Raw genomic sequence first — 26,422 nt, forward strand, 5'->3', positions numbered from 1 at the left:
CACTCTATAGCTCCTTAATTGAGAAGTGCAAATATACAGCTAACCACAAGGTGGCAGTAATGGGTTTGCTGGCTAATATGCTCAAAAGAACCTTCTCACACTGTAAAATGTGTATTTTGCACTTAAATCCTAAACAAAATGTTAGGAAACCATTACTATTTATGGTTATATGAACTTAATATGATCTATATGAACTAGAGCACAATAAAGTGCATAGCCTTATGACTGTAGCCATGATTGTGAGATCTCCTGAAATAAACTCATACCTGCTATCTCCTGCAGTCGGTCCTCATCCATGTTGGGATCGAAGTCACTGCCCAGGACGTCAGTACTCCAAGTCTCACTGACAGTCTCAGAAATGTCTCGATCATCTGTCAGGCCCATCATGTCCCGAATCTCAAACTTGCGCAGTTTATCGTCCAAATTATCCTGTGTAGTGGCTACAACCCAGAGTAATAATCAAGATTTGCGACTTAAAGCAAAAAGCTCTTGTGAATGCTATTTAGTTTCTTGCTGGAGATTTTTTTGGGTGAAATACTTTAAAACACAAATTCACCTTGTTCATGTTCCAGTAGTTGTAAGGCCTCTGCACCATTACTACCAGATGGCCCGGGTCCTCCTTCTGACACAGACTCCACCTCCAAGTCCAAAGAAGAAACTGAATTGGAGCGGTTAGACGGGCCTACAGACAGACCACAATTATTCATATTCACTAACATACTACTAGTATTCAGATACTTAGTTTTAGCCACTTATTGCAAAAAAAATAAAAAAAATAAAAACGTAGTAAATGAACAGAAGGTCTATAAACTAATTTTTATAAAATATAAAATGTCTATATAAAATAAAATAAGACTGCTATATTTCTTTTTCCCAAATTTCTCTTACAAAGACCATAGGAAAGAAAAGAAAATGCGAGGTGGATATGGAACAGTTTATGTACAAGAGAACCATCTGCTGGTTGTCTGGTGAAAACACACCCTCAGAAATGCCCTCCAGGTTGTCACTGCAAAGTGAGAAGCGCAGCGTTTTGTCAGGCTTGCCGTGCAGTTTGTTGTCGTCGACAGGGGCATCTCCTTGTCCACCATCTCCAAGATTCAGAGTCAGAACCTGCGGACATAGACACAGCAGTCACATACCAATATCACTATCTATAGAATCAACAGTGCTTGTTATCTACTATACCATTTGACCATCACAGCATATGGCATAATGACTATAGCTTCAGACCTCGTTTTCTGACATCATCCCAGGTACAGTCTGTTGTGAGGATCCAAACGAGATGACCAGCACTTCCTCAGGCGTGACCTCCTGCAGAGACTCCTGGGAGCTAGCTTCAATCTCGCCCTCCTGGGCCATGTTGGATCGGCTTCGGCTGCGAGAGCCTGCTGGGTGAGGAGGAAGGGGAATGGAGACAAACTGTTAGGGTTAGAGGAACGCAAGGCGGCTAAAACTGTTAGCAGAAGCCTAAAAAACCACGATGAAAGCCTGCATGAGCATTAGCACTCACAAATGCTCAAAAACATCTTTAAATGGCAACAAGAACACATGCGAGTGAACAAACTGTTCTGATAACTGAGACAATAAGTGATGTTCCATACTTAGACAACTTGGAATGTCACCTTTGTATGGATTATGAAACCTTTTTTGAGAGACTTTTTGTCCAGAATCGGTCTTAAAATTGGAATTGAAACTGGATAAAGCAAAGCAAACAAATCAAATGAAGAAAACAGCTGGAATACGGTGGAAAAAGTTGCAGGTCGGCTACATCTTACAAAATTTATGACAGTCATAAACAGTTTTGCTTGTCTGAGCAACTACAACAATCGCTAGAGGCAAGTATTGCAGTCCAGATGTGTTATAGCGGAAGTGAATTGTATAGCAGGGACACACACGGCAGACACAGGCTTTTACAGGTTTACACCTGGTATTTAGATGCGTTTTGGTCGATCGGATCACAAGTAGAAGAGGCAGACATATACCTGTTTACACCTGGTGTTTTAACCCGGCTCTTTTGTCCACTTTCAACCACTTACCTCCTGATTTCTTCAATGGGAGGGTCTTTGGTCAGGTAAATGTTTTTTTTTTTTTTTGATCTTTCGATCTAATGGACAAAATAAGCTTGCGCAATTTACATATGAACGCGCCCGGAGACGACGAAAAAACATACGGAAGCCGATCAACCAAAACACATCTTAATACCAGGTGTAAACAGGGCCATAGTGAGCACTGTCAAAGCATGGGTGAAGCGGTAAGAAGCTATGAGTGGACGGAGGTAATTGTACATATCGTTCACGGCAGAGCGACAGTGTTACCCACCAAACGGGGTTACTAAGGGTATATGAGCGGACAGGGCAGTGGCAGAGGGTTCCCAACACGTTATGGCTGCCAACTGTTGTCCTGATGATCATTGGCAGCAAGGCAGGAAAAAAAGGTGGAAGAGACAGAAGGGGGAAATCAGAGAGTTGGTGGATAAGATAAACTGTGTAAAAGATCAGTAAATGTAAATGAGTGTAAGAACAAACACTAGTAAATTAACATAAGACCATCAACTAATGTCCATGTCTTGTGGGTTGTACAGAAGAGATATTAGCTCTGTTCCAGCATGCTTATGACTCTTAAGCCTCCTATGCTCGTAACTGATTTGAATACATTTTGAACAGGTTGGAATATTGCTAAGGTAACAGTGCTATGCTCCATGCAGAAACTTTTTTTTTTTCATATTGAGTGAAATACATTAAAATTATTTTAAATCCAACTTTTCTCATACCTCAATCAATATTTATTTTTTCGCTGAGCTAATTTTGAGATTGCTTTGTGAAGAATGCATGGGTTATGACAAAAAATGTGTATTATTATAAAATAACAACAACAAATAATTATTAATAATATTATTTGTTACAGAAACCCAAGTGTGTATCATTTTATAAACTGTATTATTAATAATAATACTTTTCATTGTAATATTATACCATTTAATTTATTACCAAAACAAACAAGTGTGTATCTTCCTACAAACTGTCATATGAACAGCCAGTTTAAGATTTAAGTTTCACATCTTTAAATACACAAAACTTGCTTTCAATATGAACATCACTGAAAGTCATCATATTAATCATCATATTAATATTAAAAGTAAATCATAGTTCATTTACCGAGTCAGATGTTGATTCAGTAAGCTCTCTGACTAATTCAGTAGGTTCATTAAGTGAAATAATTAAATTCTTTCTAAACAATTCATTAAAAGAACCAGCTCAAAAGAGTCATTTGTTCTTGAATCAGATTATAGTGGACTGCATTTTCTGTAGAGGGTTAGTCTCCAAAACATTTGCAGCAACCAACATGCAGTAAAGTGAACGTAGAAGGAATACCAATGGGGAGTCTGTTCTTCTTGTTGGCGGGTGTGGTAGCTGGAGAGAGCTGGGGCGTGTTAGAGGGCGTGAGCTCCAGGCTGTTGCTCTTTGTCGTGCGGGACTGAGGTACATTGGCTATTAGGGTTTCCAGAGCCAGGTGGTCTTCTTCTCTGAGCTGATCGCCTGCAGTGACACTACGCACAAAGTCCACCTGAACACAGAAATGAGGTTTAAGACACTTTTTTTTGCTTTGCTTTGGTACAAACGTATTATCAAACAATCACTCTAAATTGCTCTCCGATTATTTCTTTATGTCAATATCCTGTGAAATAAGACTTACGGTGAGCTTTCTTTATGTCTTCAAGTAATTTTTTAACTCACTCTTAATCAGTGCTGGTAATTAATGCAGGTGGGCCTCATTATTCAGCTATCATCATTAGTGAATTTCAAACAGTGAGTCTAATGCAATAACAACATAGGAGTCGGGCTAATTGGCTCTGTAGATGACAGTGTGATGATGAACATCTTGCTGCTCATGCTGAGAAGAAAACCAGGGAAATGGAGGGTTATTGGCTCTTGGCAGGGTTGTGCAGGAAGCATTTTGACTGTAAAGGTATGAAGCATGACTGTTACTTCTGTAATGACGTGACGTGACGGGTTTGGGCCTGTCTACTTCACCTTCTTTTAAACCAACAGAATGATTAATATTTCATTGATCTGAGTCTCATGTAAGAGTAGAGTAAAAGTACTGTGATATGTTTTGATTAGGGCTGTCAAATGAATTAAAAAAAGTGATTATGCATTTTAAAATAATTACATGACACTGTGATTAATTAAATTAACTGCACATTATTGCACATCAATATTACGTAAAAGCTCTGAGGAAGAAAATTCAATGCTTTACTACTCTCTGCTACAATAATCTAATATCTTTGAATTGACACTACAAAAAAAGTGGCTTTAGAGGTCAATAAATGATTTGATTTATTTCCATATCATTATCATAAGCTAGTCACAGGCCTACTGTCCACAGCAATCCTTAGTGTTAATGTTTTTGTGTGCTTATTTACATGCAGGTCAGCGGACTGACATGATTAATGCATTCATTTTAGTATCGCATTATATTTTTATAATTGTATCAAATTAAAATCCCGTCATATTTTACTGAAGGTGGACTAGCTAGTGAATATGACAATGTTTAGGATTACATTACCTATGTCTGCTAACCTAAAAAGATTCATCTGAACAGAGCTGTTCAGAAAAGGATGTGAAACTGCATAAGTCTTATATAAGTCATAGTGCAACTTGTAACAAAACTGCAGACCATATTTTAGAGGGATATTTAACAGCCCATTTAGCTCATTTGTACTTTTGATTTTGAAATCATAAAAGTCAGCTGACGTTAACTTCCTTCCACACGTCTCTTTCATTACATACCAGAGCTAAAAGCTGATTATGAGTCATGAAAACCACCGTCCGTGACAGGCCCTCCAGTAAATTCATTGACGACATGGGTGGGGTCTCGACAGCTCTTCCACCAATGACAACATCCAAAAAGGCAGCAACACACGTCTGAAAAGACCAGAAAGCAAACTTCAATGAGTCAATCACAAAAAAAAGACTTGGAACATGTTAGTGAACCATTTAACGTTTTCTGATTATGTTTGGAATAGTGTACTAGCATGGCACTACTCTTACTCTTTGTGTAACATGCACAATGTATACTGTATACATGGAATACCCAGATGACATTTGCTAAACTGTGATTTAACTTTAAAATAAAGGAATAAGTTCAATGGCATATTCATTTTGGTGGTCAAATCATATTGAGAATGATGAAATTTCCCTGGTGTTGGTTTAGACTTCTGAAATTTATTGTGACCGTATTATTATGTAAACTGGCCAATATGCAATACGCTAAATAGATGTAGTTTCAGAATCAGAGACAAGGAAGCTTTGTAATTTGGGGATTCTTACCTTATCAAACTTTAATAAACTGCTTTTACGTCGAGGATCTCCATCATCTGCATCAGACATGGCTAATTGTTGCAATAACTGCCCCACCTAAATCATCAAATTAGATTTTATTTTTCCAAATACATTCATAACACAGACAGACATGAATAACACTAAATATTTGTGTTAGAACAAGCATTTGATTCTTGAAAAAAAAAACGAATCCAGTGTTTCTTGCACTGTCGCTGAATCTACAGCCTCACAGCAAAAAAAAATATAATAATCATTTTATCCTAGTCAGTAAGATTTAATATGTTTTTGAAGGAAGTCTCTAATGCTCACCACAGCTACAGTTATTTGATCAAAAGTACAGTAATAACAGTCATATTGTAAAATATGATTATAATTTAAAATAACTGTTTTCTATTTTAATATATTTAAAACAATTTATTCCTGTGATGACAAAGCTGAATTTTCAGCATCATTACTCCAGTCTCCAGTGTCTAATATGCTGATTTGGTGCTCAAGAAACATTTCTTATTATTGTTGAAAACAGTTACACTCATTACAGAGATTACAGTTGTTTTGTAATATCATGATGAAAGAAGTGTAAATCACAATCAAATGATTCTTATAATTTGGTTATTTTAATTAATTGGTCAAAAAGACCTCTCAGATCACTGGTGCAATCTGCCCGGGCAAATAAGATGCTAAGAGAATTAGCATCTGCCTCACTGAACTGCAAGTAATAACTTTCAACTTTCAAGTAAAAAAAAACTGAACCATAACTTGAATTTAACTGAAAGCTGTTACTCTGTTCTGTAAGTAACACTATATACCATATACCATATAATAAAATGACACAAAATTGCTTACTGGCTAATCATGCAACAATTACAGGCCTAGTTCAAGTTATCCATTCACAAACAAATACTTTTTCACAATGGTATCTAAATGGATAAATAAAAACTTTGTTTTAATAAATATGTTAGTGTGCCATCTAAATACCACTCAAAAATAATTGTTGTGAAACTGGAAATTCTTAACTGTAATACTGTTATACTGTCAGCATTTTAACTAACTAATGGCAGTCAAAGTAATTACATTAAAGTTGTTTTGTAATATACTGATAATGATGCAACACTTATCCTCTACCTGCATGAGGTTGAAACGAGCCACCTCATTGATGGGTGCATCTGAGATGATGCCGTACTGTTCAGGGTTGACAATGGCTGGACAGATGAAGCAGGTGAGCAGCAAGTCGGTGCACATCGTCCTCACCTCCCCGACCTCTAACCTCTCAACCCGTGCCAGCGTCTTATACATCTGAGACACAATCCAACGCAGACTCTGTGGGAAGCAGTAGGTGTTCTGCTTCAGGTAGCCGATAAAGGTATTGACCAGGGTCACAAGCTTGGCCTCATTGGCCTCCACCTCTGCCTGAACTTTTCTGCGGTACTCATCGGTGCCTTTCTCCCCAAACAGGCGCTCCTGCTGGGTCGGGGTAAAGCGTTCTATCAGTTTGGCTGGATCTGTCTCTAGATGGTCCTCGTCCTCCACCAGCAGTTGCATGATGGGCTCATGAAGGGTTGCAGTGAGAAAAAGCTTAGCAGAATACAGGCCCTCGGAGAAGAGTTTGAAGAGGATGCTGAAGGCACACGTGCCTCGCCGTAACAGGCGGCGAGGGTTGTCACTCTCCTTTAGTTCAAATTCCACCAAATAACGCAGCACCTGTTCAGAGTAGGACAGCACAAAGAGAGTTACCTGGTATCAGTATCAAACAAACAACATACACACATACAATAATAAAAAGTAATGGCTAATGACTAGTACAAATAAACAAATTGTATTAACTTGAACTAGAAAAAGTTTAAGTGCTTTGGTACACCTGCAGATTTATATCACTACACACATCCAATGTACCTGCAGCAGGTAGCTTTCATCCTCTTGCATTATGCAGTTGCCATAGAGTGAGGTGAAGACTGTGTGTATGACCCCCTGCGTGTGCTCATGATTGAGTCTCTCTCCTGCCACCAGACAGGATGCCACCAATCGTGGGTTCTCCCTCAACCGGCCCAAGAACTCCCCGTAGATGCTCTCCTGAAAGCCCAGTGTCTTATAACCATCCACAAACTGTGTGTCCTCAAGAAACTTAGCATGCTGACAGCATTCTGCAGGAGAAGCCTCCACACTGGAAAGGAGAGAGACACATTCAGACAAGTGGATCGCAGAAAACCATGTAATTAAATCTGATCACCCTGGAGATGCATTGGAATGAATGTGCAAATGCATTTCAGATAAAGAAATATCTATATACTATCTGCTGGTTACAACAACCATTCAAAAATATCCCCATTGAAGATTTACAAAATCCCCACTGAAAAGGGGCCACCCTGAACTACCTTGAATGTTGGACTTACTAGCATCCAAGACTACAGATTTAATCATTTGATAGTGTGCTGCAATGTACTATAGATGATGGTAGGGCTGGGCGGTATGACCAAAAATCTGTACCACTTTTTTTCTTTTCTTTTTTTAATCACAGAACCAAACCAGGAAATCCCTAATGATTTAAAACCATAGACAGTAAAAGAAATGGACACAGCGACCCCATAGACTTCAACAGAGAAAAGTGAAGTCAATTAGAAGCACTCATTTCCTGATGGCTGAGCGTACTGCGCAGACTCAAACTGAGCTTGACGAAGTAGATGTGACATGAGCAACCGGTCTGACAGTTGTAAGTCTTCTAGTAGCTGTGCCAAGAGAAATCTGAATCATTCCCTTCCGAATCTTGCAGAGACGGAGAGCGTGAGTAGGAGCTGTCCATGAGCTAGGAGCAGGAGCAACTTTATGACTCTCTATGGGCTTCTCCCTTGACTTTATGCCACCACGTCCCCCCGATTGCCCGCGAGCTTCTCCTCCTGTCTATACGGTAATTATCTACTGTGTGACAGAGAGTCGCGTGGTTATGACGCAATCGTTAGCCTATTTTTACAAAAACTGCTTCTACGGGGCCATAACGTAAGATACAAGGTAATGGAGCCTTTTATACATTGTCGTGTTTCTTTAGAAATAAACAATGGATAAATAGAGTCTTTAAACACCTCAGATGTAAAGTTATTTGCTGTCAAAGTGACACCAAAATGAATGAGGTCAATGGAATGCTAACAGCAGGTGACGGCTTGCTAACCAATGGCGGCCCCCGGGGAAGGTACGCTTTCCGGGTGCTGGATTACCCCCTTGATTAGAATGACAAAATAAGCCAGGCCTCAACGTTAAGGATTATTTCCACTGGCCCGAGCAGGCCAGCGAACATTTTTTTACTTGCCGTGTCAATGTTCACTGGCCCCACCACAAAAATAAATAAATAATTAAATTATAATAGTTATTGTTTTCATTGTGTCAGAACCTGTGGTGAAAATCAAGTTTTTAATGTTGTTTATCCATGTGGTGTTTTTGATATGCTATAAGACAAACCATGTGAAAATTTCCAAGCACCATTGCAGAGTATTTTCTCTTTAAAACTGCATTGATCTAAAGACAGTCTCAAAACATGCGGTTTGAAATCGCTGGTGTTTCTTACATCACAAACTACCTTGTAACCAATCACGTCAACGTGCCGGCGGGCTTTAGCATATCATCAACTATGACTGCTCTGAAGAAGGGGAGTCTCAATAGAAGCCAAGTTATCCCGGTATATTTTTCTGTTGATATGAAAAATGGGGTACTTATATGTATATGATGTATTTTACAAAGTTATGATGAACTATATGCCTCTCTCCACTGACGTGCTGAGTTGTTCAAAGCGTTTCGAAGGATACTGATTGTTAGAAGGCAGCTGTCTGACTCTGAGGTGGCGAACGGGAACATGGTTTGTGTAACATTAGCAACACATTATTAGCTGTTTGATAACATAGTCAAGCAACAGGCTAATTATATTAATTACCTTTGTGTGTCGGACTTTGTAAAGAGCGATGCCATTGTGCAGTGTTTACCTCAGTAAGTTGACCGAGCGAGTGGATCTCTGAGCTGAGTGAGTGAGTGAAGGCGGGGCTAATTAATTAGCATACTCATGGATCCGCATATACTAAATGCAGCAAGGGTGTACAGTTACATACAAGCTATTTAAAGACATGAAGAAAAAAAATGTACAGGAAAAAATATTTAAATATGTAATTTTGGTGATCAAAGATGAGTTTTAAGGGATACAATTATTGACTTCAGGGGGACTATAAGACATAACCGACTGTGTTTATGAGGATACTCTCCAAGATGGGCATTTTAAATCTTGAATTTATCTGTTCAAGTGCAAGACGACGTGAAGGAGAACTCAATTCAGTATTCACGCACTGACTGAGGTTTCTGGGTGTGCGCTTCATGAGTGTGCACGCACAAAACTCCTCACAACGCATGAGTATGATCGAACTGAACTCCGAATAGTGCCCTTTCACAAATAATAAGCTAAACAACTAAAAATCAATACATTTCTTATTTTAATTCACCCGCTCAGCACCTTTTTTTTGAGAGCGAGTCGTCATTTACTCACCCTCATGATTTTCCAAAACAAAACTTTGTTTCTTCCATGTAACACAAAAGTAGAACTACTAGAGAATGTGCAGGCCTCTCTCTTCCATATAATGAAAGTGAATGGAAAACCAAGCTGTTTTATTTGAAAAAAACATTCTTCATTTATTTTTTTCTGTTCCGCAAAGAAAGATCCTAATGTTGTTCCAAACCCGTATGAGTTTGAGTAAAAGAAGACAAATCTTTCTAACAAAGTCTAAAATGATGAAAGACATAAAAGAAAGTATTAGTCAATCAGATGTCAGAACTTGCCAAACCAGAAAACTCATTTGGCTCTTTCCTCAGCCACCTACCACAGAGATAATCTGCAATGTGATCTTAGTGATTCTTCCAGTTCAGTTAATCAGGTAATGAGTCATGAAAGAAAATAACAAGGAGAGTCTCCTGATTTTACTGGTCTGGAGTGCACAATGCAGTCACCTGGTTAGGATTAGGCGGTCGAGGTTGATCCTTTGTTGTTTGGCAATCCAGGCTGCGCGGTAGAGCCTCTCTGCTGTCTTTAGCACTTCATTGTTGAGGCGCTGGATGAGCTGCTTCTCTGATGCCACGTACAGCCGTTCCTGCTTCAGGTGGTGGGCCAGAGTGTGAATGTCTGGCTTCACCATCGTTCAGCTCAGCCACGGCGCTGCAGATAGACAGCAAAACAAGTAGGCTAAAGTAGAGATATTGAAAGAATTATGTCACCAGAATATAATGTAAACACTAATGTAAATTCAATAGAAGAGATAGGCAAAGTATGAGTAACAAATCTGAGCAGTATAAACCACGCTATAGCAGACATATTTATAATGTATTACTTTGAGTCTTTTGTTAACTCAAGCATTATGTAATGTGAAGCTGTTTTTGATCTTATGACAGATTTCTAATTCATGTAATAAATAATCATACCTTGTAGTTTGCATACATCAAGTCTCAAATAAAGAAAATAAAATGAGATTAACTTTTCATTTATGAACATTACTTCACTTAAGCAATGGAAAAAATAAGTAATGCATCAATGTATTTTTGGGACACATTTTTCTTCTAAATTAATAACAGTTACCATGATAAAAAAAAATATTACTCATTCCATGAGTTTTTTGGTTTTACCACCCACCCCGATGGGAAACTGACAAACTTGAGGAACTGTTTTCAAAAGGGGTTCAGAGACAATACTGATCAAAACACAATAGACTTCAGTTGGAGCAGATGCCATAATTAATTAGACATGAATTAAAAAAGAGGCTGTGAGTGACAGAAGAACAGACAGTCTAGAATAGTTATTCTAGTCAACTGAATGAGATCTGTCTGTTGTTCAAGACAAAATACATCAAGTTGACTAGAATAAATCTACTAGACATTTTGCATTGACCTGGATAAAAGTTTCCACAGACAGTTCTCTAAATATGTCATTGTGTATTAAGTTCAAATGTAATGTGACACGTCTAACTTTCAGTAAACTGTGTTTAACAGTTTGGAGTTTTTTTTTTTTTTACTAAACACTTACACTTTAGTTTAAGGTCCAATTCTCACTATTACCTAGCTGCTTATTAGCATGCTTATTACTAGGATATTGGCTGGTTATTAGTACTTATAAATCACATATTAATGCCACAGTCTGCATGACCATATTATACATCCTTTAATTCTACCCAATACCTAAATTTAACAACTACCTTTCTAACTATTAATAAGCAGTAATTAGGAGTTTATTGAGGCAAAAGTCATAGTTGTGAGTATTGGACTCTAATTTAAAGTGTGACCAAACATTTGTATAAAGAGCTAGGCTATGTTAAAATGCATGTCTAATACAAAAGTATGATGGACAGGACATTTTCATTCACATCAAATAAAGCTATTTTGGCCAAGGTTCTCAGGCCGAACAATAGGGATTTTTTTCCCTGTTGTCTCAGTTGTTCACATTTATACTTGTACTGACAAAAACACATTTATATTTTTCATTAAACATTGTTTACTTGCCAAATCTAGTGTGGATGTGTCACACACTAGGACTGGGTGATATGGATCTCTGTATTTTTTTGCTGAATAGAGATGCACAATATACATCCCGGTATTTGGATGATAACATATAAGGCATGTCTCATGTTTTGGAAAATTTGGATTACGCACTTTCCCCGCAACAGCTCACTCCGTGTCCTCTGCAATTTTTCAAAAGTGCCCGTATTATCAAACTATTGTATATCGATAAACTGTATTGCCTCATCCTATATCATTTATAAAAATATATTGATATATCAGACAAACTCAATATACTGCCCAGCCCTATGTCAAACTGGAACTGGAGTTCACTGGAATAAGAGGTATAATTACTTCTGGGAAGTAAGCAGAAGTATTTATCCTGCAGCAGGTTTGGTTCCTTTGGAGTGTAGTGTCACTACAACATCTAACCCTAACTTGTCCCAACAAGGATTCAGTAATACACCCCCATTATAACGGCTGGACCGCACATCTCAATATTACACATTCCTTATAGGACAAAAGCACGTGGGGCCTATTATGAAAGTAAAATCACTAGAGATAAAGTCAATAAACAGAGCTGCTGAATAGCGCAAATCCAACTGTGTAAGACAAACAATCAGGCTTAAACAGGAAGACTGCTCTATTTCCTCTGAGACAGGAGAGAATAGAGCAATTTTCGTACAGGGAACTTATGAGACTATAAACACGGACATACAGCATAAAAAAATTGCAAATATTTTATAAGGTCCAAAGGGCATGCTGAAGTAAAGCATTTTTTAATTACTTCACCTTTTTAACCCAGAGTCAGCAAACAGCAATGGCAACTACGCACTTAGCTTCGATGCGTTTCATTTAACCCCATGAAACTGCCGTAAAAAGAAGCAAGGCATGAAATGCATCATTTCTGCTTATTGGTTTTGTGTGCAAAACTGATGCCATGCACAAACTCTGCCATAATCTTTGACCAAAATCATTCTACACCAATGCAGCTAAGAGTATTAAGGACTTTACAACAGTTAAATACATTAATAATCCATTGTTAAATCATTCACTAACATAATGACTAACAATGCAAAGACCACATAAAATGCAGTCTTTTAGACAGTAGCCTTCACCAGTTATCACAGCCTGAACACAAACTATTCAGGAAAAAAAACAAAGACATGCTCTTTGCATGCAATTTGCTTTTGGTTAACAATGTATTTTAGGGCCCAGTTCAAACTACATTTCTAATGTTACTGAAATACAAAATCCATCATATATAAGTGAAAGATAATGTACAGTCAGTTACCCTGCAAATAAGCTCAAAATAATACAGTGAAGGACCAATCAGAGTGAAGTGTTCCAGAACTATAAAAAAATAAATATGTAAATCAATCAGTGCTGTTAACTAAAACTATTAAAAAAAATTGTTTCTGATAATTGAAAACAAGATGATGAAATATAAATGTTAAATCTAAACTAGACTTTCAGAACTAGATAAACAGAAATGTAGCCTTGGCAACTAACTGAAATAAATACAAATAAGTACTAAAATTACTAATACTTTTAATAAAATTTCAGTAAAGCTAAAAAAAAAAAAAAAAGACTAAATCACATAACAAAATTACTAAAATTTAAATGGTAAGACTTTACAATAAGGTCTCATTTGTTAACATTATAGTTAATGCATTAAATAACATTAACAAAGTGTAATAAATGCTAAAAATATTTTGCGCGTTGTTAAAGTTAGTAAATAAAAACATTGACATTTATGTTAGTTCACAGTGCATTAACTAATGTTCACCAATACAAATTCTGATCTTAAAAATGTATTAGTAGATTGAGATTACCAGCCAGACCTGCAGGCACTTTATTTTATGAATGGCCAAAAAACAATATGTAAATCACATTAGTCGCCTTCGCCTTCGCACATAGTGGAGGGATGCAGACAAACAGAAAGCACATGCAAACATTCAAACAAGAGAAAATGCAGAAAATTCTAATAATTTCATGGACCGTCACCGAGACACAAAGAGGTTTTTGTAAAGCACGGTTACACAGGAGAACGTGGGATGAAGAGCAGCCCCGAGATGCCCTCGATTGAGCCGGGCCCCTGCGCATCCGTATAGCAGCCCACAAATACACAGAGCGGAATATCAGTACATCCGCGGAGGCCTCTTGTACCACTCACTCCTGAATCAGCTCAGCCTCTTGTCATCCTGCCAAATAAAGCACATCAATGCGCTCACTGTGTTTTGTGGTTGAATGCAGAGGTATGTGAAGATTTAGCCTTGGGGGCAGAGGAAAAGGCCACCCTTTCACTTACTTTCTACTTCTATTCTGAGAAAGTTTAAGGTAGCTGTATTGGCTTTTGTGCTTTACTGTAAGTGTCAATAGGCTTATAAATAGCAAAGGCATGTGCTGTGTTACACTGAGTAAGCATTAAATAAGCTTACCAAAGAAAATCTATGAATCAAAGCAAACAACTAGGTCTACTTTTCTAAAGATCTAAACTTAGCTTAGTTGGCCATATGGTATCAGATGGTAATAGCATGATACTTTTAAGTACATTACCATTCAAAAGTTTGGGGTCAGTAAGATTTTTCTTTTTAAGAAATGAATAAAAACCTTACACATAGGCCTATTTATAATTTTAACTTATAAAATCATTCTATTTCAAATGAATGCTGCTCTTTTGCTTTTTTGTTGTATTTTTTCATTTAAAAAAATGATTTCAAAAACATTCATACCAACAAACTTTAAGAAAATATATATTTTTAAATGTTTTATGACAAAAATATGTTATAATTTAGGCTAACCTCCAGTACTACAGCAACAGTGAGAGGAATGCTGCTTAGATAGCAAGATGCATCATTAAAATAAATAGTATCTCTATTTTGAACTAAGTTTTGAAGACAGTAATGGCATCTCTTATTTATAATTCTTTATTAAAGTGATAGTTTACCCTAAAATTAAAATTAAGTCATAAATAACTCAGCCTGGTGTTGTTCTAATGTCGTACGCCCTTCTTTCTTTTATGGACCTCAGAGAAGGCGGCATGGATTGTATTTTGTGTCACATTTTTGTATCTTGACTTCTCACAATTTGTGTGCTTTTTCTGGGCGAGACGGAGTGAATTGTTGCGCTAATTGAGTCTCAAGAACACGCAGGTCGCGGAACCGTGCACTGAAGACCATCAGCCAAGGTCAGGATTTTTGTTAAATAATACATTGTTACATATCGTATAGCTACCCTCACAACACTTGGAATATACGCATGTCGCATGGATACCTTATGTCGCTATTCAGCCGGACATTTAATTTAAGCCGGAGTATTTCGTTTTCATTTTATGGTGAACTATCCCTTAAGATTGACTTTTATACTTCAATCATTTATTTTAAACCAGTAAAAAAAAAAAGTTTTATTAATTGTGCAAACAGAAAAGAAACTAAAGGTTTCCAAATATCTATCATCAAAATGGTCCCATTTTTCTCACACTAAACATATTAGACAAAACATCTGCAGCCATGCAGTGAGGGAAAGTATAAACTGGACCATAATAGGACCACAGAGAACTAAAAAGAGGCATTTTAACTAACACGCTGCTTTTCTTGCACTGCCAAATTTCTGGTACAGGAAGTTGAAGCAGCCAAGAATATTTTCAAGACGCAGTCGCTCTATTTCGATGATCAAAAATATCAAAGCATCAATGGATCTGTGAAAAATGGAAACGTTTCACATCTTACACAAAAGGACACAGGCTGAGATTAATAAGTTAGTATGCAGCAGTGTTTCTAACATCCTAGGGATGTTAGGTGGTAAGCATTAAGATAAGACGCACTGCAATCCTCTGACTCAACGTCAGCAGCAATAAATTCACAAGCAACTCAAACCCAAAGATTAGTCTACTTACACTTTTTTCAGGTTTTGGACTGCAGCCGATGCTGTTTTTAGCAACACATAGAAAGGCACACTTTCTAAAAGCATTGGGAACAGGAGGAAGGTCCTTTTTTCAGTTCCTCTGTTCTCAAGAGCAGCATTTGGATTAGATCTGACAGCATTTGATCAGGTAGAGCAGACTCAGTCACTCTGAGGAGGAATGGAGAGAGAGATGGATGTGTGCTTAGTGTATTCTTATGCAAGAGAACAAAATGTCAAAACGTAGTTAAGAAAATAGCCCAGGGGATTAAAGAAGGGATGTACAGATAACTTTTTTAAAGGTCAAGTACAAATACCAATAAATTATTTTGGGGTACTTGCTGATATTTCAGTACTGTCATATCAATTACAGTCCAATGCTGTTACAGTTACAGTTCACTAGGCTACAATTTTCTTGTGATTTCATTTGAATGAAGAGCATGTACGGATTGAGCAAGCCGACAGCACTCGAATGCGCGTGTGCGCGCACACACACACACACAGTACACTAACTTAGCATTAGACTTGGTGTCTTCCTAGTCTAAAGACCTCAACCTTTCTCAAAACTGTACTTTTTATTTATTTTTTATTTTTACTTTTAACAAAAATATTCTTTGAATATAATTGTTATTTTACCATGTCAATTCATTTTATGCAAATTTACTCAGATTTCTGATCTAATTTTAGCTGATTAAATCATTTTATATATTAATTTAAATTTGAACAAATTTATTCATATTCAAAAGTTTGGGATCGAGAAGAGTTTCTGTTTTTCATTTTTAAAGTCTCTTAAACACACAAGAGCTGTATTTATTTGATTAAAAAAAATACAGTAAAATAGTAGTACCGTGAAATATTATTAATATTTAAAATAACTGTTTTCTACTTCAATATACTTGAAAATTGAATGTATTCCTATGGTGGCAAAGCAGAACTTCCACCAGTCATTACTACAGGCTTTATAATCCTTCAAAAATCAATTCTAATATGCAGATTTTTTTTATAATTACCAAATGTTGTTTTGTAGTGTTTGTTATAAATTATGTTTTGTTTTTTTGTGGGGGGGCGGGGGGCAACAGGGAAGAAAAGATAAGAGCCACTTCTGTTTCATGCAACCTTCAATAATATTTTATAATATTTAATAGGGCTGCACAATTAATCGCAATGAAACCACACGCGATTTTTGCAAAGGCTGCGATTATTTTATGCGCAGCTTGTCAGTGCAGTTCCATCTCAACGCCAGAGGGCGCTCTAAAGCAGACACGCTAAATACGCCCTGCGCAGATAACACACATCAGTCAAGGAAATCCCTATTGCTGTACCCATCATTGCTGTACCTGTACCTTAATAAACAGAAGATTGAAACGCTTTGATTGATTAAACATGACTTATAAACACACGACTGCCTTATTCTGGTGTAAGAATACACCAGATTATCTCACATAAGGATGTTCAACTGTCATTATGAAGTGAGTTTGGAGAAAAGGGATGTTATTAAATGTCTTTTGTTGGACAAGAGGTTCATAAATGCTTATATATATATATAACAGAATAAAATGGTTAATTTTGAGTACCTGAGCACCGGAAACGAGTACACGGTTGTAACAATCCAAAGTTGTGAATCAATAAAAATCAATAAATAAAAAACTCTGTTAGGGGAACATTTACATCAGTAATTTTATAACACTGGTATTCAAAGCATAACTCTCAGGTTAGGTTGGTGCCTTAACGAGGATCCGTTTTTCATTTCTTCTTCCTCTTTGCATCTGGTTGAATCATTGCTCTCAGTGCCCTTAAAGCACAGCATTAAGGAGCTCTGCGGGATATGAATCACAGCCTGGATGCAACATTACGCACTTTCACATGTTTACTACAATGCACAAGACCAAACCACTCATGAGAGAAATTACCCACACATTCAGCAACGAATGCAGTCTGACTCTGCAATGGACAGTATTGTGGAGTGACTGAGCACGCAGATGAGAAATCCAGAGTGGAAGTATACAATTTTCAATTTCATGGCAATTATGAGAACAAAGAGACATCTAAGAAATAGAGGCAGCTAACGTGACTAGCAGGGGATGTGATGTGGAGTGGGATACTCTTTCGGTGGCCAAGCATCCCAACCACATTTCCATTTACAACTACATAAATGTGCACGCAAAGAGATAACACTTGGTCAGTGGAACTCTACTAAAAGCCTTTTTAAAGGGATACTTCACCTCTGGAAAGATGAATGTGTATTTAAAATAGGTCATTTATGTAGAAGAAATGTGAAATTATTTTTGAATTTGGAGCTTTCTAGACTGAGAAAAGCCAGAAAATGTATTTTTGGCTTATGTGGATGAAAGACAACAACTCCCAGAATGCACTTGCTTCGCTGCCCTAGGAGGCCACTCCCAAGCCGCGCCTACCAGTTAGAGAGCGCAGTTGAAAACAACAAGGCTACTAGTGAGACTCTGACGCATATGAATCACTCATCCGTCCATAAGGCTAGCTACCACCGGAGCTTGAAATTCATTTCACACAAAATGTCTAACGTTAGTTAGTTGGCGAACTCATTAATGAATTACTCCTCATTTGTATTTCTTTCGAAGTGGTGAATTATTGCATGGTTACGTTACCGGGATGTTCAGTCAGATGCGGTGCGAAACTAGGATGGTTCACAACACAAACGTCCGTGTCCTCGTGTGATTCAGAGATTTCGTCCAGGAGAAATTGGCATCGTTTAAATGCTTTGCAGCAGACGGACTCTATCTCTGTGTTCGTAGCGGTTCGTAGTTGCATAGTGAGATCACCGGCGCCACCAGTCCGCCCCCAGCTCGAGCCAGTCTGGGCTTCTCGTCCGCGACAGGCAGGTCTTCTGCCTCGGCTGCTCTTCGCTATGCGGCTTGTAAAGGTAGCCACAAACACCTGATTCGAGCATCAGACTTCCGAAATCCTCTTCTTCTACATCATATTGAGTAACGTTACCCTCCGCTATTGTCATATCTTCACAGCTTGCTCCACAGTGCCTGTTAGCTTAGCTTCCAAACAAGATGGAGGATATTGCTTTTAGTTTCAGAAAGTGAAGTCCCACCCACTGATCTGTAATAGGCCTGTAGCGTGAGCGGGTCCCGCCCCCTGGAATAATGAGGAGCTAGTGTTTGTAGTCTCTACACTTTTCAATGAAATGTGACTTCCTGCTTATTATGACGCAAAATGATGATTTTTACGTCATAATAAGCAGGAAGTAAAACACTTAAATCCTTATTTCTCCCATCTCAGGGAAAAATTAATGAAAAATCCACGTTTATTATAATATATGACTGGGTTTCTAACAATACAAAGCTTAATGCAAATGGGTGAAGTGTCCCTTTAAGGTGTTCAGATCTGCATTTTTCCGCTTCTACTGGCATCTAACTGACCACTGAAAATCCCATAACCAAGCACAAAGTCTCTCTGAGAAATCTATTTCATTGCACCAGCCTGGTGAACATGAGTGTGGGAGTACTGTGCGGAAATGTCTCCAACCCAGGATGCTTTCTGCTCTCTTTAGGGAATGTGAAACAATATCTCTGTGGTTCACAAAAATAGTGTACCAAGCAAGTTTGAGTACCTTTGGAAAGAATCCGGAGATAAAATAACAACCACATGCACAGTTTAGCAGTCATCTTTGAGATTTCACAAAAAAAAAAAGTCACCGAACATCAAGGATCTAAGAAACACCTGTGCATGCCATTACATGGAAACAAAATTACACCTCAGAAAAATTGACTGTTGATGGAATAGCGAGCCAAAAATAGCATGCCTGCCAATGACCAAGTGACCAATCAAAACAAACAGAAGTTCACACACAGATGACATAGCCTAAGCCTCCTGAGAATTACAAATTAAAGCGGCTCTCAGAAACAGTCATCAAACTTCTTGTGTTGTAGATAGAGAAGTTGGTGACAGATCTGAAAAATGTGGTCATGTACGGAAAGAGGAGGCCAACAAATGATTCCTCTAAAATAAAGAAATACAGCAAATATTCCACTCCCCTAAGACTGTGTTTAAAAGTATTTCTGAAGTGGGCATTCATGAAGACCATTTCACTATTTTTTCTTTATTTTAGCATACAACTGTCATATAAAATCCAGTAAAAGTATTTAAATTACCATCAAGAAAATGTATTTTGGAATAGATATAACCTAAAACAATAAAGTTGCACCAATTAGGCTACATGACTAACTGTCATTGCCTGTTAAATAACTGTTAAAACTTTTTTTAATATCTAAAAGGCTATCAGTCATTTGGTTATCGGCCATATAAAATAATTATTCCATATCTGTATCTGCCAGAATTGCATAGACCGCATTCTTACTTAAAGTCATCATAGAGCGGCACGATTAATCGTTAAACGATCACGATCTCGATTCAAACACCCACACAATCTTATTCCTAGATGATTCGGGATTGATCGCAGCAAACATTCAAATCTGCGTTAGTGCTGCCGCTGACCCAGAGAGAGAAGTTGTCTTGTATAGGTATGAAAGAGCTTCACAAACAGTCTTTTCAACCACACACATTATCATTATTTCTGTTTTACAATAATTAAAATTACACAGAAGTCCTGAGATAAAAGTTAATAGTTTGGATATAAACACTGATGTCTATGGTAGCGATCAAAATAGAGTAAATTACCTTTTAAAAGTAACTTTGACTTTAACTTTGATTAAACAAGTATGGGCTGCATCAGAAATCGCACACTCTTGAGTGGGTACTTAGCCTATTTAGAATAAATCATTACTTCACAACCGCTAAAAAAGTATGTTCTATATAGTATGAGTGTGCGTAGTATGAATGTAATCCAGATGTACTACATTCACCATGCTAAAGTGTCAATTGTATGCCCACTTCAGAATCTCGCCGGAAGAAGTAGGTCATCCAGGTATTTTTTGCCTACTCTTTTATGAGGACTGTGTGAATTCTGACATGCTTATTTTGTCACATACTGTTTTTAGCCTACAATATAGGATGTTTCTTGCCTACAAATAGTAGGGAAGTATGCAATTTCGGATGCAGCCTAAGTCTTTATGAGTGAGTCATTGAATCATTCATTCATTCATTATTCCTCATTCCAAACGGTAAAAAAACAAACAAAATGTAATTATTAATTATAGAACATTAATTACATATTTTTAAAAAAGACTATCATTTTGTCAAACCTCTAAATTACATGTTATTTTGTTTAGTTGTCTATTCAACCCTCTACACTGCAAGTAAATCACTCCCATATGTGACCAAAATTGACGCTAGATGACTAAACAAATAATTAGCCAATGGCTAGTAGCCTAAATTGTACGATTTCACTCGCCTGTGATTAAGTTACAGGTAAAAAAAAAAAAAAAAAATTTTTTAGCACAGACATCATTTACGCATCATAGTTTGGCTGAGAGCGCCCTCTGTCGCTTTCTCTCACACACACGCATTCAACGTAAAAGAAAGGGAGGGGCTTACACACGGCAAGTGACGCACTAGATCCAAATACAGGGCACAACAATAAGGACTGCCCGATGGACAAGAGTTGACGAAACTGTCACTGTCCCAATCAGGCCAGTGATGCATCATACTGAAATTTTATCAAGTGAACACAAGTGTTTATCAAGTATTTTTGTGGAGAGCGCGCTTACTGCATGACATACAGGTACCGGCACCTTCACTTGCATTTAACTTAAAATATGTGCTTTTGTAAAATAATGAAAACAATCAAGATGCGCTTTTTGCCGTCTTGGTCTCAGTCACATCACAAAACAAACTGAAACTCAGTGTACACTTGCCTCACAGACATGATAATTAAATCTATAGAAAGCTTGAAATATCTAGGCTACTTTTAAACAGCTAGGCGTGTCCACTAATGCGGAGATGACGAGTCAGCATTCATGACTTAGGCCTAATCTCTACTGCCAAAAACACAGAAACATTATCAATAAATTATTAAAATGTTTAGACAGTCTCTTTCTGTATTTTCAAGACAAACTCAGTTTGCCGATGCGCTGTGGAAAGCTTTATGTGTGCGTTTGAGCGCTGATTAGGCTATGTAATATATAGGCAATTAAAGGCTCATTATTATGATATATGGCTTATTAATATAAAAGCGTGATTAGTCAACTAATCGATTAAATGACGAGGGCAGCCCTAGATTCTCAATTTATCCAGAATCACACAGCTATAAGTCATCATAAATAAAAATAATTAGTTCTGGAACCATTGCACCAAACTGAAATATACAACTGTTAAATCTCAGAAGAAGCTGAAACACATCCTAATATGTTTACAAGCACATGATGTTCATGAATTGTCAGTTTTCACAGTTTTGCCAAATACCAACAGCAAGGCGCCAAGAAAAATATGCTAAGGGCCCCTCTGAAATTACTATGTGTCAGTGCACTCTCTTTCTCACTCATGATCACACACACACACACACACACTATCTGGAGCTTCACACTTCCTAACTCCAGACCCTGCAGAAAACACATCCTGCTTGACCTCAGCATCACCTCAACAGTTTGTACATTGCCTCAGTCACATGACAGAAAACTGCAGCCTGTTAAAAATGCGAAACCTCCCACTAACGCTGAAATGGTTCATCAGGACTTAGAACTTCAACATAAGGACATTTGGCAGAGGTAGGAGTAAATTGGCATCACGAAACATCCTCATTGAGCTTTCAAGACAATAGTGAAAGAAGGTGTTGAGATATGAGCCCCACTAAAATAGATAATGCATCAAATAAACTCCAGTCTGTTACTCAAAGAGCACCGCTAACCTAATGTCACAGCTTTGGCATGTGTTGAGGAGATGCAATGGGAGGAGCTTCATACCCTTAATATGAGGCTACATAAGGACAGCCAAACAGTTGGGGGATGAACCAGATCAGAAAAGCAGTCCGTAATGTGCCAGCCACACACAGCTGACTGATTAGAAAACAAGAGCATTCTAGGATTTGGCAGTTGTCTAAAAGACCGGCAGCGCGTGTTTGAGCAAGCAAGCCGTATGGATCAGTTTCCCTCCCCTGAAATTACCCAAAAACCCATTCAAATCTTTTTGGGACGATTTCCATAGGCAATTAAAGTTGCAATGAAATGGACTTGGCAACAGATATTTTCTTCTGTACTGTGACTTACATCCAAGTGATAAGGATTATCGAAAAAAAAGAAAAAATATAGGGTGGGACTTGGTTCAATGCATCAAATGTTGAATGACATGGGTATTGCACTCAAAAATGAATGCGATCTTGCAGTCAATTGTGGAGGGAGTAAATTATTGGTGAAGTCCTGCATAGATCACTAGAGAGAAGTCTGTAAGTTTCACTAGAAGATCAAGTTATGGCAGTTACAAAATTAAACAAATTAAACAAGCACGGAAGAATTGTTCACAATAAGATCTATAACATGCATTTAAAAAAAAGATGGGGTGAAATTCATGCCGGCTTTTAGAAATATACAAACTGGGCAATGTCTGTATAAAACAAACTTAATATAAACTTCTTGCTTAATGAACTGTTGTATAAAGCGACATCAAACTCGCAATAGTGCTGCTGGTCTCATTAACAGTTGAATCACATCAGTTACCACTCCTGCTCCTGCCATTTTGTTTTTTTTATCCATTTATTTTTATTTTAACATTGTTTTTAAATGAAGTGTTATTTTTCTTACATTTTATCATTTCTATGTTAAGCACGCCAAATTACCATTGTGTAAAAATGTGCTAAGTAAACCTACCTTTAGGGGTAGTTAGGTCACTTATTTCCAGAAATAAGTGACCAGTATGAAAACCCTAGAATTTAGAGATTTGCTGCAAACAACATTGTCTCAGGTGTGCATGGTCATCCATCATCACAGAAAATAATTTTTCACAATAATATTTTGATCACAATGGGAAATGTTTATAACGTCAGTCACATAAGAGCCATCTGTAAACACAGAGATATAGCAGCGCGTGATCTAATAACGTGAGTGACAACAGAACAAAACATCGGCTGCAAATACATGTGCAATTCACATTGAAAGGAAATTATTCAAACCACTTAGGGCCTTACACTGTCAAATAAAACACTGTAGCTGGCGTTAACACACCAGCATGACTGTCAATGAGAAGTGCATGACAACAACAAAAGCTGCAAGAGTCGGTGTGTCAGCGACCAAAAGCAAAAGAATCATCGTGTTTTATAGCGCAACAATAAATGAAATACCTCGCTTAATAGCGCTTTGAAATCTACAGTCAGGTAACAATATGCCAAGAAATCGAAATATGTTCCTGAAAGCTTAGTTTGGCAAAAAACGAGGTTAAAAAACAAAAAGTGACAACATGACCGAGACAAGCAGGCCAACAAGCAGCTAACGCTCAGTTCGCTAAAGTGTCACATTAACCAGCTCGAGACAGCGTACAACAGACTTACCGACTAATTTGAGGCCTGGGAATTACGTTTTAAATTCAGTCGCGACTGGTACGGGTCGGTTTTACAGTCGAGTTCTCGTTACAGTCCTCCCAAGGTCCTAGCTGCGAATGAAAGAGATAAAAAAAAGTCCTCCGTCGTGAGATTTTCTCCTCCCTTTAGCAACAGCCACAGCGCACAGCTGTCATCAAACGGGGACGCGCGCCGTGCGCATGCGCAATTCAAACCTGCGCAGACCTGCAGCGTATGGAACTTTTTTTGAGTGTGTTTTTCGTTTTGTATTTACAGTTTTCCATCACTGTTTTCTTTTAACATTACATAAAAACTATTTATACATTTAACTACTTTAGAGAGTTATGGATTGACTGAGAACTCGAGATTCAACGAGAACAATAAATTGACAAATGTATTTTCGATAATAAATTGTTTGATCAGCAGGTGTCGCTACCAGCATTTGATTATAGAACAGTCGAAGATATGCACTATTTTATGGTGTGTTGTGGAACATTTATGTTATATTTTCTTTTTTAATCTGTCAGATATGACTGCCTTTCTGTTGATGTTGCAATAATAACAATAATTGCTCTTAAACTGCAGAGGGGTGCCGTCTGTGCCTGTATGTATAATAATAAGAACTGTTATAGGACCAATTTGAATAGATACTTAGTAATTGAAATGCATAACTTGAAAAACAAAATGAAATGCAATGAACACATTAGTTTAAATGAAACTGCATATATATGCAAATACAAATACAATACAGATGCATGAATAGCATTAATTTCTTTATTACTGACATTATGACAAAATACATCCAATCATGTGCATAATGTTAATATCACATATATGATATGTGCAAAGTGAATGTGAACAAATTAATAAAATCTAAATTATTATAAGCTTATGTGCTTGATACAACTTTGAAAATCATAAACAACAAAATAACATCTTGCCAATCACAATTTTAATCTTATTGTAATTTTTTTCAATGTACAAAACATTAAATATGCCTTACTGTTCATTTGATTAATACAGTTTGACAGAACTAAAATACATAGATTAGGATCCTGGTAGATATATATTTGTTTCATTAGTTCAGTATTAACAAAAATCATTCTGTGCAATACACTGTATAAAGATATATGATCAATTAGTTTTGACAACGTATGTTTTTTACTTTGCTTTAACTCATCAAAAAAAGTAAAGCAATTTTCAACTTTTTTTTTACAAGTTATACAAGATTCAACTCGTGTTTTAAGTCAGTTTAATGTAATTTAAGTTGAAATGACTTAAACATTCAAGTTGATTGTACTTAAAAATTTAATGCAGCAACTTTTTTTTACAGTGATGAAATGTGATACATTATAGCACACAGGTGATAAAATAAAAAGATTGAGAGAGTTTAATTTAATCTGTACCTCATCCTGTATATTTTGTCGCAATGTCTTAGTAATCAGTATTATACATTCTATTCACCTCCTCGGTGCATCTATTTTTTTCTTTGAGATTCATTTAGTAGGATTTTTCTTGGTTGTCTTCAATAATTCCATGGACAAACAACACGGAATAGCACAGAAGAGAACACTTGTGCTCCTCAGCTCTCTCCGCAGCTGTTCATATTGAATTATCTTATCTTGTGATCTCTATCATTGATTCTGAAAGTACAGAATGATGCTGGTGTCTCCCCTGATGGCATTTTAATGACCTTTTCCAGCAATAGTATTTGGGTCGCAGACCTCTCTAGCATGCTGGCTTACCAATGCGAGTCCTGCTTCGCGAAGCCTTCTTGACTTTCTGTGCAGGAGGTAGAGAAGGAGGCAACGGCTCAGGAGGATGACTTCTCAGCAACGTTCGAGCGCTGTTGTTGGAGGCGGTCTCAGCACCCCAGCCCCCCAGTGGCTCTGAATTGGAGCGGGGCCCCAGGGAAAGAGGTAGGCAAGTTTTAGGTGTGATAGTGGTCATTGTGCGGTTGAGCACTCGTCTCCTAGATGTTCCAAGGGGAGGCATGCTGGGAGGTCTCTGTTTCTTGGTCTCCATGGGATCGACTGTGTGGTTTCTGGGAAGCGCTGTGGGAGTTGTGCGAGCCAGCGCTTGTGTTCTCAGGCGGGTCTCCAGGCCGCAGAGCGCCCGCTCCGTGTAGCTTTGCATGTCGCAGCGAAGCTGAGCGAGCTCCTCGCTCAGATCCTTCTTTAATGTCTCGACGTTCAACAATATCTCCTCCAACAAGACTACACATAATTCTTCACCTCTC

The 26,422-nt window shown here is 37.6% G+C and overlaps 1 protein-coding gene across 9 annotated transcripts in view; it reads right to left on the reverse strand.

Annotated features, from left to right (window-relative positions):
• The window catches only part of gapvd1 (GTPase activating protein and VPS9 domains 1), a 43,993-nt gene extending 19,644 nt beyond the window's left edge, over positions 1–24,349 (reverse strand). For 3 of the 9 annotated variants that reach the window (XM_082187974.1, XM_082187972.1, XM_082187969.1), the window contains exons 1-12: positions 24,175–24,349; positions 10,314–10,518; positions 7,233–7,500; positions 6,465–7,040; positions 5,331–5,417; positions 4,791–4,925; positions 3,372–3,564; positions 2,320–2,400; positions 1,231–1,388; positions 981–1,110; positions 557–682; positions 267–440 (exon numbers count right to left, since the gene is read on the reverse strand). In XM_082187974.1, coding sequence (XP_082044100.1) covers positions 267–440; positions 557–682; positions 981–1,110; positions 1,231–1,388; positions 2,320–2,400; positions 3,372–3,564; positions 4,791–4,925; positions 5,331–5,417; positions 6,465–7,040; positions 7,233–7,500; positions 10,314–10,498 — 2,113 coding nt within the window. In that variant the 5' untranslated portion in view covers positions 10,499–10,518; positions 24,175–24,349. Of the gene's footprint in view, positions 1–266; positions 441–556; positions 683–980; positions 1,111–1,230; positions 1,389–2,319; positions 2,401–3,371; positions 3,565–4,790; positions 4,926–5,330; positions 5,418–6,464; positions 7,041–7,232; positions 7,501–10,313; positions 10,519–15,747; positions 15,924–24,174 lie in introns of all 9 variants that reach the window. The other 6 variants (XM_082187973.1, XM_082187971.1, XM_082187977.1 and 3 more) reach the window with 4 other exon arrangements.
• Between the last annotated feature and the right edge of the window lie 2,073 nt (positions 24,350–26,422).

Source organism: Leuciscus leuciscus (genome assembly GCF_965113295.1).
Source record: "Leuciscus leuciscus genome assembly, chromosome: 13".
Lineage (NCBI taxonomy): Eukaryota > Metazoa > Chordata > Actinopteri > Cypriniformes > Leuciscidae > Leuciscus > Leuciscus leuciscus.